Genomic DNA, 14,804 nt, shown 5'->3' on the forward strand with positions numbered 1-14,804 from the left:
TACCATGGTACATGTCCAAAATATATAATATTACCATAGTACATGTCCAAAATATATAATATTACCATAGTACATGTCCAAAATATATAATATTACCATAGTACATGTCCAAAATATATAATATTACCATAGTACATGTCCAAAATATATAATATTACCATAGTACATGTCCAAAATATATAATGTTACCATAGTACATGTCCAAAATATATAATGTTACCATAGTACATGTCCAAAATATATAATGTTACCATGGTACATGTCCAAAATATATATTACCATAGTACATGTCCAAAATATACCATAGTACATGTCCAAAATGCATGGTATTCCTAGGATATGTGTACAAAATTCATGGTATTACCATGGTACATGTCCAAAATATATAATATTACCATGGTACATGTCCAAAATATATGATATTACCATGGTACATGTCCAAAATATATAATATTACCATAGTACATGTCCAAAATATATAATATTACCATGGTACATGTCCAAAATATATAATATTACCATAGTGCAGGTCCAAAATATATAATATTACCATGGTACATGTCCAAAATATATAATATTACCATGGTACATGTCCAAAATATATAATATTATCATAGTACATGTCCAAAATATATGATATTACCATAGTACATGTCCAAAATATATAATATTACCATGGTACATGTCCAAAATATATAATATTACCATGGTACATGTCCAAAATATATAATATTATCATAGTACATGTCCAAAATATATAATATTACCATAGTACATGTCCAAAATATATAATATTACCATAGTACATGTCCAAAATATATAATATTACCATAGTACATGTCCAAAATATATAATATTACCATGGTACATGTCCAAAATATATAATATTACCATGGTACATGTCCAAAATATATAATATTACCATATTACATGTCCAAAATATATAATATTACCATGGTACATGTCCAAAATATATAATATTATCATAGTACATGTCCAAAATATATAATATTACCATAGTACATGTCCAAAATATATAATATTACCATAGTACATGTCCAAAATATATAATATTACCATAGTACATGTCCAAAATATATAATATTACCATGGTACATGTCCAAAATATATAATATTACCATGGTACATGTCCAAAATATATAATATTACCATATTACATGTCCAAAATATATAATATTACCATGGTACATGTCCAAAATATATAATATTACCATGGTACATGTCCAAAATATATAATATTACCATGGTACATGTCCAAAATATATAATATTACCATGGTACATGTCCAAAATATATAATATTACCATAGTACATGTCCAAAATATATAATATTACCATGGTACATGTCCAAAATATATAATATTACCATAGTACATGTCCAAAATATATAATATCACCATAGTACATGTCCAAAATATATAATATTACCATAGTACATGTCCAAAATATATAATATTACCATAGTACATGTCCAAAATATATAATATTACCATAGTACATGTCCAAAATATATAATATTACCATGGTTCATGTCCAAAATATATAATATTATCATGGTACATGTCCAAAATATTTGATATTACCATGGTACATGTCCAAAATATATAATATTACCATAGTACATGTCCAAAATATATAATATCACCATAGTACATGTCCAAAATATATAATATTATCATGGTACATGTCCAAAATATATAATATTACCATAGTACATGTCCAAAATATATAATATTACCATGGTACATGTCCAAAATATATAATATTACCATGGTACATGTCCAAAATATATAATATTACCATGGTACATGTCCAAAATATATAATATTACCATAGTACATGTCCAAAATATATAATATTACCATAGTACATGTCCAAAATATATAATATTACCATAGTACATGTCCAAAATATACCATTGCACATGTCCAAAATGCACAGTATTCCTATGATATGTGTACAAAATTCATGGTATTACCATGGTACATGTCCAAAAAATATAATATTATCATAGTCTATGTCCAAAATATATAATATTACCATGGTACGTGTCCAAAATGCACAGTATTCCTATGATATGTGTACAAAATTCATGGTATTACCATGGTACATGTCCAAAATATATAATATTACCATAGTACATGTCCAAAATATATAATATTACCATGGTACGTGTCCAAAATGCACAGTATTCCTATGATATGTGTACAAAATTCATGGTATTACCATGGTACATGTCCAAAATATATAATATTACCATAGTATATGTCCAAAATATATAATATTACCATAGTACATGTCCAAATTGCATAGTATTACCATAGTACATGTCCAAAATATATAATATCACCATGGTACGTGTCTAAAATGCATAGTATTACCATAGTACATGTCCAAAATATATAATATTACCATAGTACATGTCCAAATTGCATAGTATTACCATAGTACATGTCCAAAATATATAATATCACCATGGTACGTGTCTAAAATGCATAGTATTACCATAGTACATGTCCAAAATATATAATATCACCATGGTACGTGTCTAAAATGCATAGTATTACCATAGTACATGTCCAAAATATATAATATTACCATGGTACGTGTCCAAAATGCATAGTATTACCATAGCTAATGTCCAAAATGCATAGTATTACCATAGCTAATGTCCAAAATATATAATATTATCATGGTACGTGTCTAAAACGCATGGTATTACCATGGTACATGTCCAAAATATATAATATTACCATAGTATATATCAAAAATATATAATCTTATCATGGTACGTGTCTAAAATGCATGGTATTCCTATGATATGTGTACAAAATTCAAGGTATTACTATGGTATGTGTACAAATATATATACTATTACCAAAGTATGGTAATAAATGCATGGAATTACAATGATATGTGTAGAAAATTGAATATTTTACCATGTTACATGTCCAAAACATTGTATTACCAGTCCAATGTCTAATAAGTAGTGTATTGTCACGATATATAGTATTACCACGGTATATTTTCAAAAGCAAGGTATTACCGTGATATACTTTGTGGGTAGTGTCAGCTTAGATATCATAATGGATAGACAATATACCGACATATATGAGTTCTTACCGATGAACACGGCATTGTGCAGCTGTCGGAGTTGGTGGATGACCTGAGCCCGGCTCTGGTAGATGGGCAGCTGTTTTCGCTGCGCGTCCACGCTGACGGGCGCGTGCCCCGCTCTGGGCAGCAGCATGCCGGGCTTCTTATCCAGGCGGAAGAAGGGAGAGCCCGGCTTAAATCTCTTCGCCGGAGGAGGGTCGGGGTCGTGGGGCATGATCTGCAGGAGACGCGCGGCACTGAGAATCCGTCTCACTCACCGAGAAGGGCTGATCTCGTTCATAAAGGAAAGACGGGACAGCAGAGGAGCCTCGCGCTGCAGTTGTTTACATCATCCGCTCGCTCATGTGGCTCACACAGACTGCCGGCGCGCGCGGATGACGTCACCGGCGCATCATTTTTATGTTTATAATTATTTATAATTAGATGTGCCTCCTAATGTGATTTAAGATTTAGAAACTTTAAGACTTTATTTGGACGGGGAAAAAAATCCGCTTTTTATAGGCAGTCCAGTGTCAACACAGTATGAAATGACAGGCTAATTAAAATAAATGGGAAAATTCAGAAAAAAAATTATTTTTTATGTTTTAAACAATTAAACTTCACGTCGAATTATTTTCTTTAATCTTTAATTTCTTTAAGCGGCTTTGGAAACTACTGCAGAGTGAGTGACATGCGTATTGACCAATCAGCGCACAGATACGCTCTCCCGCGCCATTCTGATTGGACGGTCGACTGCTACTAATATTGCGCCGTTTCCTGCAACGGTCTCTTTCTTTCACGCGTCCCTATCGCGAGGTGAGGTGTTGGGCGGCCTTGTGCTGCTTTACGCATTTTAAACGATACTTATGATCATTAGAAACTGTAAATGTATCGTAATTGTATTAAGAATCATGAGGAGATATAATTCTTGCTTAATATGTGTATAATAATAGTCGTTTGAGGAAAAAGTTAGCTTTAGCCTTTTAGCTTAGGCCTTTGCGCCATGTGACATGAGACGTGAAACTTGATTTTCTCGTTGTCGGTGTAATATATTTTGACTATATAGGTGGATTTTATTATTACATATATGTGTGTCTTATTTATTTGATTTATTGAAGATAGAACAAGTAACAAACCGTAGAGTCAAATTCCACTATACACACCTTAAAGTTTCGGGATGATTTTGCATGCGTTTATGTATATACAATTTTGCCAGTAATATTAATTAACAATGTGTTCAATCTTTGTTAACATTTTCATAATATACAGTACTAAATTAAACAGAAATTCTGCCAATTCTCTCCAAGAAGAGAGCATAAATCATCAAAATCAGAGCATCTTGAAGTTAATGATTTAATTGGGTAAATGGTGTGCAAAATGTAATGTATTTCTTTAGTTTTATTGACACATTATTTAAAGGGGATTAACCAAGCTATCTTCCAATTAATGATTCATAATAGTTCAATTCCACTTTAAACACCTTAAAGTTTGGGGATGGATTTGCATGCATTTATGTAATTTTGCCAGCAATATAAATGAACAATGTGTTCTATCTTTGCTAACATTGTTTTCATAATATACAGTAAAATCCTTTTAATGTAAAATAATAATCTTTACTAAATTAAAGCTAAATTCTGCCAGTTCTCTCCAAAAAAAGAGCATAAATCATCAATATCAGTATCTTGAAATGAATGGTTTAACTGGGTAAATGGTGTGCAAAATTTAATGCATTTCTTTAGTTTTATTAACACACTATTTAAAGGGGATTAACCAAGCTATCTTCCAATTAATGATCCATAATAGTTACCAATTTTTTACGCTAGGTGCATTTTGTTTTTGAAAAATGGTACAAATATGTTTGTATGAGAGCAGGCTATCTACAGACCAGCTGTGTCAGTGCTGGTTGGTCGTTCCCCCTGCTGAAATTAAACTGTTGCCTACTATCCCTGTCTGTCTATATCCCACGACTTGCAGGGACGCTTGGTCTCAGACATTTTTTTTATTTATTTATATATATATATATATATATAGTAAACTAAGGCTGATCGCTCAAATAATGGCGCTTTAATTGCCATGGAAATGTTAACATTCATGAAGTGTTTCCAAATATAGGTTGGCTTTGATTCAACCAGCTGTATTAGTCTCATTAGAAATTACTGTCTTCTAAATGGCTTTCGTTCTCTGGTTTGCAGATTTTTCAACCTTGTCTTTAAACCGGCTGTTCACCGATCCTTGGAAGCACTGCAAAGATGCCCAGGGAAGACAGGGCCACGTGGAAGTCCAACTACTTTCTGAAGATCATCGTAAGTTCTCAGCTCTTCGTGGCGTGACGTACAGCAGGCTATCTACAGCTCAGCGGTGTCAGTGCTGGTCGGTCGTTCCCCCTGCTGAAATTAAACTGATTCCTACTATCCCTGTGTGTTTGCATCCCACGGCTCACAGGGACGCTTGGTCTCAGACACGTGTTAATCACGACCCCCATCAGGGCGAGTGGTTTCTGACTAGGGTTGGGTATTGTTTGAGTTTTCGATTCCGGTGCCAAACCGATACTTAAAAAAAAAAAAGGCCACAAAACGAGGTGGCTGACATAAAATGGCTTTTTATTTTGAACCATTTATTAAAAGTTTAATGTATACTTAAATGTATGAATATAAATAAATACAAAACACAAATTACTTATTTAAAAATTATTATTGACTTGTTTACAAATTCACAGTAAAACCCAACTACAACAAGCCTAATTTAACTCTAAATAACAGTTACAGTAATATCACCTGTCGTCTGTATTCTTGGTGTGCTACAAACCAGCTTCGAGCTTCAGCTTTATTTTGAAATATGATCATATTCTCTGGCTAAATATTTTAGAACGCATCGCCTTAATGTTTCCATGGCGACGCGTCATGTTTCTCACATGACACACAGCAGCCGCAATAGCGCTGACAGCTCAGCTGTATCGGGTTTATTTCGTTTTTTCTTTTTATTCAAAATATTCACAAACTTCTTAACTGTGTCACGAACTATCTGATGTTCAAATGTGTGAGTGAATGTGTGTTAGTTGATCTATAAAGCGCAATGGGCGACGCCATGTTAGTTTGCGCCTCAGAATCGGATCTGTCGGATTTACAACACTTGAGTTCATTCTCGTCTCATGAACTGCATGAAAGTGACCAGTGAACTGGAAGAAGAATAGAGTAAACTATATAGTTACTATATAATGTGCATGTATCTGATGTGAATAAAACACGTAACGTTAGTCAAATTATAACCGTCTGAAAGTATTGTCATTGCCGCTTCCATAGACATCAGTGTGTGTTTTTTGCTAGTAGCCTACTTGGGATCATTTTAAATGTTTGAAACCTGGAATAAACATGATGTGGTTGAAAACACTGAATAGTTGTGATGTGACCAGCACTGAGCGTCTGTCTCTGGCTCGGTGCCAGCCGTTTGAATTTTGGCACCGAAATCTGCGTTCTGATTCGGCCCGGTACATACCCAACCTGGTCCAGGTTTCGGTACCCAACCCTATTTCTGACATGTCTTTCTCCGTGTTTGCAGCAACTACTGGATGACTTCCCGAAGTGCTTCATCGTGGGCGCGGACAATGTCGGCTCCAAGCAGATGCAGACCATCCGTCTGTCCCTGCGGGGCAAGGCCGTCGTGCTCATGGGCAAAAACACCATGATGCGTAAAGCCATCCGTGGCCACCTGGAGAACAACCCGGCTCTGGAGAGGTGCGTGTCAGTCGGCGCACAAGGATGAGCTACGGTAGACAAATTAAGGGCTTTTAAAGTTTGGGGGCCTCATTTATAAGTTAAAGCGCCCATATGACTGGATTTTACCCGTCAAAAGTATGGAACAAAACTAGATTTATAAAATGTTACACACAAAGCAACAACTTTATAACTAGAAAAAACCAAGCCATGTGCTTTCTGAGAGCCTGCTTGGCTTTCCTTGCGTGTCTGAACCATAAGATGAACTCCTAATACCTTTTTTTATATATCAAGGTCACCTTACAGCACAAGAACTAATCTATAAAATCAAAAGCAAACGTGTAAATCAAAAATTAAATTCACTGAGCTGTTCTAAACAAAGAAATATGCGTACCGACATTTTATACATCAATCATAGGAACATTGTTGTACATTCACATTGGGATCATCTGCTTTATCTACATCTTTATAAATGAGGCCCCAGAGTTTCTGAAGTGCTGAAACCTTTTAACAGATAGAAATCGCTGTTTATAGTCTGCAATCTCTATTAAACAATAAATCGCCTTCAATGTTGCAGTGATGGGAGAATCTATGCTTTTTAACGCATTGAACCGATTGCTTCGCAAAATCATTTACTGGTTTGAAGCACTTGAAACGCCATATGTTGGTGACCTCTTCTGGTCTAAACAGTGTAACTACAACAAACTCAGGCCAAACCATAGGCTGTAAAAAAAAATCTGGCCGTAGGATTCTGAAGAGCAGTTTTGAAGTGTAAAGTCGGGTCGAGCTGTCCGTTGCCATCTTGTCACTCCCGGATAACAGAAAATGGGCAAAGAAGCGGGACGTGGGCGGAGCTGAGGTGACGCGATGACTAGCAGACATATATATATATATATATATATAAGCAGACAATCCACCTGTCACTCAAAGTGGCCACGCCCTTAATTATGCAGAGCTTTAAGGCTTTATATAATGTGAACGAATGAGTTATAAAGAAATTCACCCCCTCAGTCGTCATGAAGAGCAAAATTAGCCATATAGACTATTTAATGCAATTAACTAATCATTTAACTACTCCTTTTTTAATTATATTGTCTCATTAAAACCTCTACAAACATATAAAACTGATCAGATATTTCAAAGCGTCATGAAGCCATCTTTCAAAAGCACCCATCACTACAATATTGGTATTGATTTTCGAGTTTTTAAACATTAGTCCTTCGGATTAATATTATACTGATGTATGCAGGTTAAGTTACGGACGGGCTGTGTCAGTGCCTGTTTGTCGTTCCCCCTGCACAAATCAACCTGTCTCCTACTATCCCTGTGTGTCTGCATCCCACAGCTCACAGGGACGCTTGGTCTCAGACACGCTGTATTCGCTGCATGTGTTCTCTGCCGTTGTAAAGAAGTCCACATGAATGAAATATTCTGTGTTTTTTTGCAGGCTGCTTCCCCACATCCGTGGGAATGTCGGCTTCGTCTTCACAAAGGAGGATCTGACTGAGGTCCGGGACCTGCTGCTGGCAAACAAAGTGAGTATCACTGAGTGACACTGGCCCAAATGGCACCCTAAACCCTCACGGTCTTCCTCTTGAGTCCATAGTTTCATGATGTGAGTTTTCAGGGCTTTAATGAGTCTCCTGATTGTAACTTGTCATCTCTGGTTTTAGGTGCCCGCTGCTGCCCGTGCTGGTGCCATCGCCCCCTGTGAGGTGACCGTTCCGGCCCAGAACACTGGTCTGGGTCCTGAGAAGACCTCCTTCTTCCAGGCTTTGGGAATCACCACCAAGATCTCCAGAGGAACCATTGAAATCTTGGTGAGTTACAAGATTCAATGAATATGAAAACCAGAGAATCAAGATTGTCGCGTTTTGCAGTGATGCGGTTTTTTTAACCAATCTATATTCACTACAACATGGTTGGTTGTTTTTATTTATTATTTACTTGTATACATCTCAATCCAAAGAAATCCACTATTAAGGAACACGCCAAATTTTAGGGACTTTCGCTTATTCACCCTATCCCCCAGAGTTAGAAAAGTGTATACACACCATTCTCATCTCCGTGCCATAACTCTGTCTGACACGCTCACCGCTAGCTTAGCACAAAGACTGGAAGTAAATGGCTCCAGCTAGCCGACTGCTCAAGTGAGAAAATAACGCCAACATTTTCCTATTTACATGTTGTGATATGTAGTTACATCGTGTACTAAGACCGACGGAAAGTGAGAAGTTGTGCTTTCCTTGACTGATATGGCAGGAACTATACTCATTCCTGAGTAATAATCAAGAAACTTTGTGCTGTACCATGAGTGAAGTGGTGATATTACATAGCGCCTGAAAATAGTCCCCAGCATGCTCTCTGTGCAAGCAAGTTATCACGGTTATGTTGACGGAAGTTAGCCTATTTTCAGGCGGTAGGCTAGCTGGAGCCATTTACCTCCAGTCTTTGTGCTAAGCTAGGCTAGCGGTGGGTGTGTGCGTCGGAGTTATGGCACGGAGATGAGACTGGCATGTATGGACTTGTCTAACTCTTGGGGATAGGGTGAATAAGAGTACCAAAGTCAGCGTGTTCCTTTTAAATAGGGTATTTATTTTAAGGGGGGGGGGGGTAAATGCATGATGTTTCCAAATACACAGAGCAATCATGTAAAATAATTGAATTTTGCTGTAATCTGTAGTGTGTGGCATGAAATATCCTTTTAACCCTCTGCTCTTCGGTCAAACAAAAAAATGGCAAAATTTGGTATTTCAACCTCAAATTTGTATGTTTATGGCATAAAACGAGTTTGGGAAATGTATTTAATTAAAAAAAAAAAGTTCTTGAACGGTTTCCCACTCCAGCAATAATCTGCTTATCATGAAGTCCCCTATAATGTATATTAAAAAAACAACAACAGTAAAATATAGTATCTTCAAAAAAAATTTGTCATTTGATCATCTGGATAAAGGAACGTTTTGCAGCTATAGGGTTAATATAGGGTTCCATATTGATGTTTCCAATCTCACTTTTTCTGTTAAAGCTACACAAACTTTTTTTTTGTTTATTCTTAGCTAAAAACACTTAGTTCTTTCAAAAATGTGCTCATTAATGCATATTTACTACTTTCAAGTAATAAAGTATTCTCGTAAGTTTATAAAATGCAATTGAAAATGCATACGGGTAAGGGGTTTGAATGCGGGTCGACATGTTGCCCCTCCATCTTGAAAGTACATCAGCCAAAGAGGGACATACCCGTGAATTCAAGATTTGCCTTTGGCGTTTTAACACTCGATGGCACAGTGTCGAATGTGGACGAGGTCGCACTAGAAGCCATGTTAATCTTGGACTAAATCAGCCACCGTAGGAGTTAAAACGAAATCGGAATTGAGAGGAAGAGAAACTAATATTCACTGGATGGTCATATACCTTTCACCACTAGATGGGGGAAAATATCACACAGTGTAGCTTTAATAACTCAAATGAACTAACTGACCTGTGCTCCCTGCAGAGCGACGTTCAACTGATCAAACCTGGAGACAAGGTGGGCGCCAGCGAGGCCACGCTGCTCAACATGCTGAACATCTCGCCCTTCTCTTACGGGCTGATCATCCAGCAGGTGTATGACAACGGCAGCGTCTACAGCCCAGAGGTGCTGGACATCACTGAAGATGCCCTGCACAAGAGGTTCCTGGAGGTGAGTGGAGCCAAACCAGTATTACAGACCTCAGATGATGCAGGTTAAGTTACGGACGGGCTGTGTCAGTGCCTGTTTGTCGTTCCCCCTGCACAAATCAACCTGTCTCCTACTATCCCTGTGTGTCTGCATCCCACAGCTCACAGGGACGCTTGGTCTCAGACATTCCTCATCCATCATCAGGGTTTTTCCTGGGTCAAAAATGGTCTTCGGTGGTGTCTGACCGACATGGTCATCCACACACAGTAAAAAAGTACCCTACCCACGTGATCTGTGAGCGCAATACTGACAATACATTTAAAATAAATGCAAAGAAACCGTTTGTAATTTTTGCTTATCTTATTTTGACATCTGATATTATGCATGATCTCTACCTTGATGTTTGTCTTTTGATCCTCATTTTTTTTACACTATTTACTTAAATTGTTTTGGTATAATCATATCAATATTAAAAAGTAGCATTAAAAAATGTACAAATAGCCTAATTTTCTACCATATACAATTTTGTAAAATTATCAGCTAGCTAACAACTTTGTTCTGGTCTCACCTAACTCCAGTCTACACTAAATTATATTTCACTACACACATTGTCAACATAAATAAGCTGAATGACTGCAGATCATTAAACTAATTCCTACTATCCACTCTTGCTAAATTGTGTAAGCACACTTGTGTTCTCGTTTCAGATGTTCTGAGTAAATTAATAAACTGATTCGTTAGTTCAGTGTTGGACGGATCAGTTCTAATCAGTCGCTAAAATGATTCGATTCAAAGAAGTCATTGGTTCGCGAATCGGACATTAGCTGACGCGTTGTGTGCGAATCCCGTCTGTTAGAACATCGCGAAAGATTTGTCAATACAGAATACACTTCATAACAGAATATAATGTTTTCCCGTTTATTGAAACTTATGTTTATGTCAGCTGGTCAGAGAAAAGTCAATGTTTTGAGCGCAGTTCACACTCAGCGGGAATTCAAGGAAAAAAAATATCCGAATGCGACACGTGCAACATGGATTCGGTCTTCCGACCTTTTTGATTTTGATTAATATGTGAAATATGAGAAGACATCGCCAGAAAGAGCGGTCGCGCGGGGGAGGAGCTCTCTGCTCGTTCTGTCACTCATTTAACACGGCCATATCACACGTGCAACAGTCATCTATTCTACACTCATATCACAATAACTCATCAAATAAGGCTTTGGCGGGCCAAAAATTTGTCTTGGCGGCCGCCAACATTTTCAATGCAGGAAAAACCCTGATCATGCCTGGGAAACTTTGCGTTCCTTGACATCTGTCTGTAACTTGTCTGTTGTTTTCCTTTCAGGGTGTGAGGAACATTGCCAGTGTGTGTCTGCAGATCGGCTACCCCACCATCGCCTCCATCCCTCACACTATCATCAATGGATACAAGAGGGTCCTGGCTGTCGCTGTGGAAACTGACTACTCCTTCCCATTGGCCGAGAAGGTATGACTTTGTTCTTTGTGACGTGGGTCCCAGTGTTAAAAAAAACAACCTTTTTTCACTGTCAAAAACGAGACGATAACTAAATAAAAACTAGTGTTGGATGACCAAAACTATGACAAATCAACTGTCATTTTCGTCAAATAAAAACGAGACAAATGTTAGTGAGGGACGATTAGGGAAGAGATTCAGTCAGAACTGATGATCTGTGTAAAAGATGCGCACATTTGATCTGAACTGATCTAACCGCTGGAAAACACACGACCTACAGGCTCACACACCCCCAATCCAGCTCCAGAGCGGCTCAATCAGTCAATAACACACATTTATGCCAGACAATTGTTTATGAACTAATGCTGATGAATAATGACACTGTTTACTTTATGATGTTTATATAGTAATGTGTTTTAGACGGTTGTAACAACGCATATTTTATCTCCTGAACTTGAATGAGCAGCTGCAACAGAAGCGCAGACATTTCAAAATAAGAGTCCCGGTGTATTTCGAGCTTGTTTATAATTAAGTCACGCATTATATATGCTTTTGCTTCCACAATAAACTATATTTAATATCATTCCGATTTAATTGATAGTCAGGAGGAAAGACCAGTATTTGACACATATTCAACAAAGTATCAGGGTTATAATAGTTCACTAAAACCATAAAAATCTTATTTTCTTGAAATTAAATTATAAATAAACAAACTTATTTGAAGCTTTAGCTTAACCTGAAATGGCCTACTAACTAAAACAGAAATACAAAGTTATAAAAACTATAGATGTTTTTTTTTAAAAACAAAGTGAATTGAGCTCTTGTGTATTTTTAATGTAAAAAACAATGTCAAGTGACAGTCGGTTATGTAATGTTTAAATGCTTAATGTATTACAATTTAACTAAACTCATTAGATTTTAGGAGACTAAATCTACTGTAGATTTTGCCAACTAAAATCTTATGATATATAGTCGACTAAATCAATTTTCTGTCAAAATTAAATTAACACTGGTGTGTCCATTTGTGTGTCTGCGTCGGGTCTTGTCCCAGCAGGGAAGGACACATGGTCTGACTAGATGTATTTCTGCCTTTCACTGGCACAAAAAACCAAATCTGACCTGTAATGTGTGTTTCCCTCTGCAGGTGAAGGCCTTCCTGGCTGATCCCACCGCTTTTGCTGTCGCGGCTCCTGCTGCTTCCGCTGTGGTGGAGAAAACCGCAGCTCCAGCTGCCAAAGTGGAGGCGGCCAAGGAGGAGTCCGAGGAATCTGATGAGGACATGGGCTTCGGCCTGTTTGATTAAACTGCTGAATGATCCTCAATGTCAGTTTAACACCAATAAAACATCTGGAAACCACAGTTGTGACTCTTGTGTGTTTGGCACGTTTAGTGTTGAGATTTTAACTCTTGCTATTGATTCCTTTTAATAAAACTGAAGATGTTTTAGTCTTCAAATGGACAGGTGGCTTTAGTACTGGGTCCTCAAGGAATAGTTAAACAATTTTACACAATTTAAAATTAACAATTCTTCCTGGTCCCAATGTTTCAGGATCTGTTTTACTTGGTTCAGAAGTCAAACGATAAAATCCCTGGATGCTAAAGAAATACTGCAACAATCACACAAAGGATTAATGTAACGCATTAATAGGAATCTTTCTCCACAAAGCTAGAGCTTTCTCATTTAAAAAAAATCTGCGTACATGAGAGCATGACAACCGCTCAAAGTAGTTCACATGCCAGGCCATTATGTGGCGCTGTTGTTCAGCCACTGAAATGCACAAAATGGAAAAATTGTGGCTCGAAGGGGTAGAGCAACAGTTTGAGGTGAGGCAAAATCTCCCAATAAAATGTGCTACTTAGATGTTTTATTTACGCCTACCAACTCCTAAACCTACCCTTAAAATAATGCAAATACAGAAATTAAACAATATGTTTTAAGATTTATCCACTCTGGGACCTGGTTTCATGCTCTCAAAACGCTGGATCGGTGTGGATGAAACTCTGATACAGTACAAAGTTCTCTAAAAAAATTTGCTATATGGCACAATTAGCCTAGAAATCTAGACGCACCCTAGCGGGTAGTCTATGTAGATCTATGGTCCAGAGCAGGGGTCTCCAAGAGTTTAGCTCCAACCCCAAATATACACCTGAACCAGCTAATCAGTGTCTCACAAGGCCCTAGTTAGACATTGATAAGCTGGTTCAGGTGTGTTTATTTGGGGTTGGAGCTAAACTCTGCAGGACAGAGTTTGGAGACCCCTGGGGTCTATACCATGAAGCCGGTTTAGCTGGCTAGCCAGATATGTTTAAGCTTAGTTTGTGCCAATCCTGGGTTTTAGGTACCATTAAAGTGGTTTGGCTTTTAGCTGTGTTCATCTCCATAGTAGCTTACGCTCCAGGGCAGGTTATGTTCTGGATAAGACATCTCAAACGGAAATTGGACCAATCAGCTGTGAGCAAAGTGACACACCTCTGATGCAAGTCACTCCCTCTGTTTCTACTTCAAATTAAAGGTCACTACATAGCAAATGGTTTTAAAAGACTAAAGTGTCTGTCTTTTTACATTGCTTATTTATTATAATAATTTTGGATGACTTGGATATCATTTAATTAATTATACCCTTAATCAATTACACATGTATCATTTTAGTTAATCAATCATTAATAGGCACATAGTTAAAATTTATAGAAATAGCCTATATAAAGGTCATACAAATAAGCTTTAAAATAAAATATAAAGCTATAAAAATTACATGTGAGTTTAAATGTTCAATTCTCTCTATATATCAACTAAACTAACTAACTAATATTTTTCTTAAAGTTGTCCACTTTCATAGACAGCTTT

General features: G+C 37.0%; 2 protein-coding genes across 3 annotated transcripts in view; one reads left to right on the plus strand and one right to left on the minus strand.

The window, feature by feature from the left end:
• Positions 1-3,493, minus strand: part of dhx33 (DEAH (Asp-Glu-Ala-His) box polypeptide 33) — a 25,636-nt gene extending 22,143 nt beyond the window's left edge. The window contains exon 1 of one of the 2 annotated variants that reach the window (XR_013816337.1): positions 3,145-3,489. Coding sequence is in view for 1 of the 2 variants with exons in the window: in XM_079814803.1 (XP_079670929.1) it covers positions 3,145-3,352 (208 nt within the window). In the remaining variant the exon portion in view is untranslated. Of the gene's footprint in view, positions 1-3,144 lie in introns of both variants that reach the window. The other variant, XM_079814803.1, reaches the window with a different exon arrangement.
• rplp0 (ribosomal protein, large, P0) lies at positions 3,462-13,318 on the plus strand. The gene is made up of 8 exons (XM_079814804.1): positions 3,462-3,933; positions 5,310-5,420; positions 6,673-6,848; positions 8,275-8,362; positions 8,501-8,647; positions 10,321-10,506; positions 11,831-11,971; positions 13,104-13,318. Exons 2-8 carry the CDS (start codon positions 5,367-5,369, stop codon positions 13,260-13,262), a joined length of 951 nt encoding a protein of 316 aa, XP_079670930.1. The 5' UTR covers positions 3,462-3,933; positions 5,310-5,366; the 3' UTR covers positions 13,263-13,318.
• The last annotated feature ends 1,486 nt before the right edge of the window (positions 13,319-14,804 follow it).

This window comes from Gobio gobio, assembly GCF_949357685.1.
Source record: "Gobio gobio genome assembly, chromosome: 4".
NCBI classification, from domain to species: Eukaryota; Metazoa; Chordata; class Actinopteri; order Cypriniformes; family Gobionidae; genus Gobio; species Gobio gobio.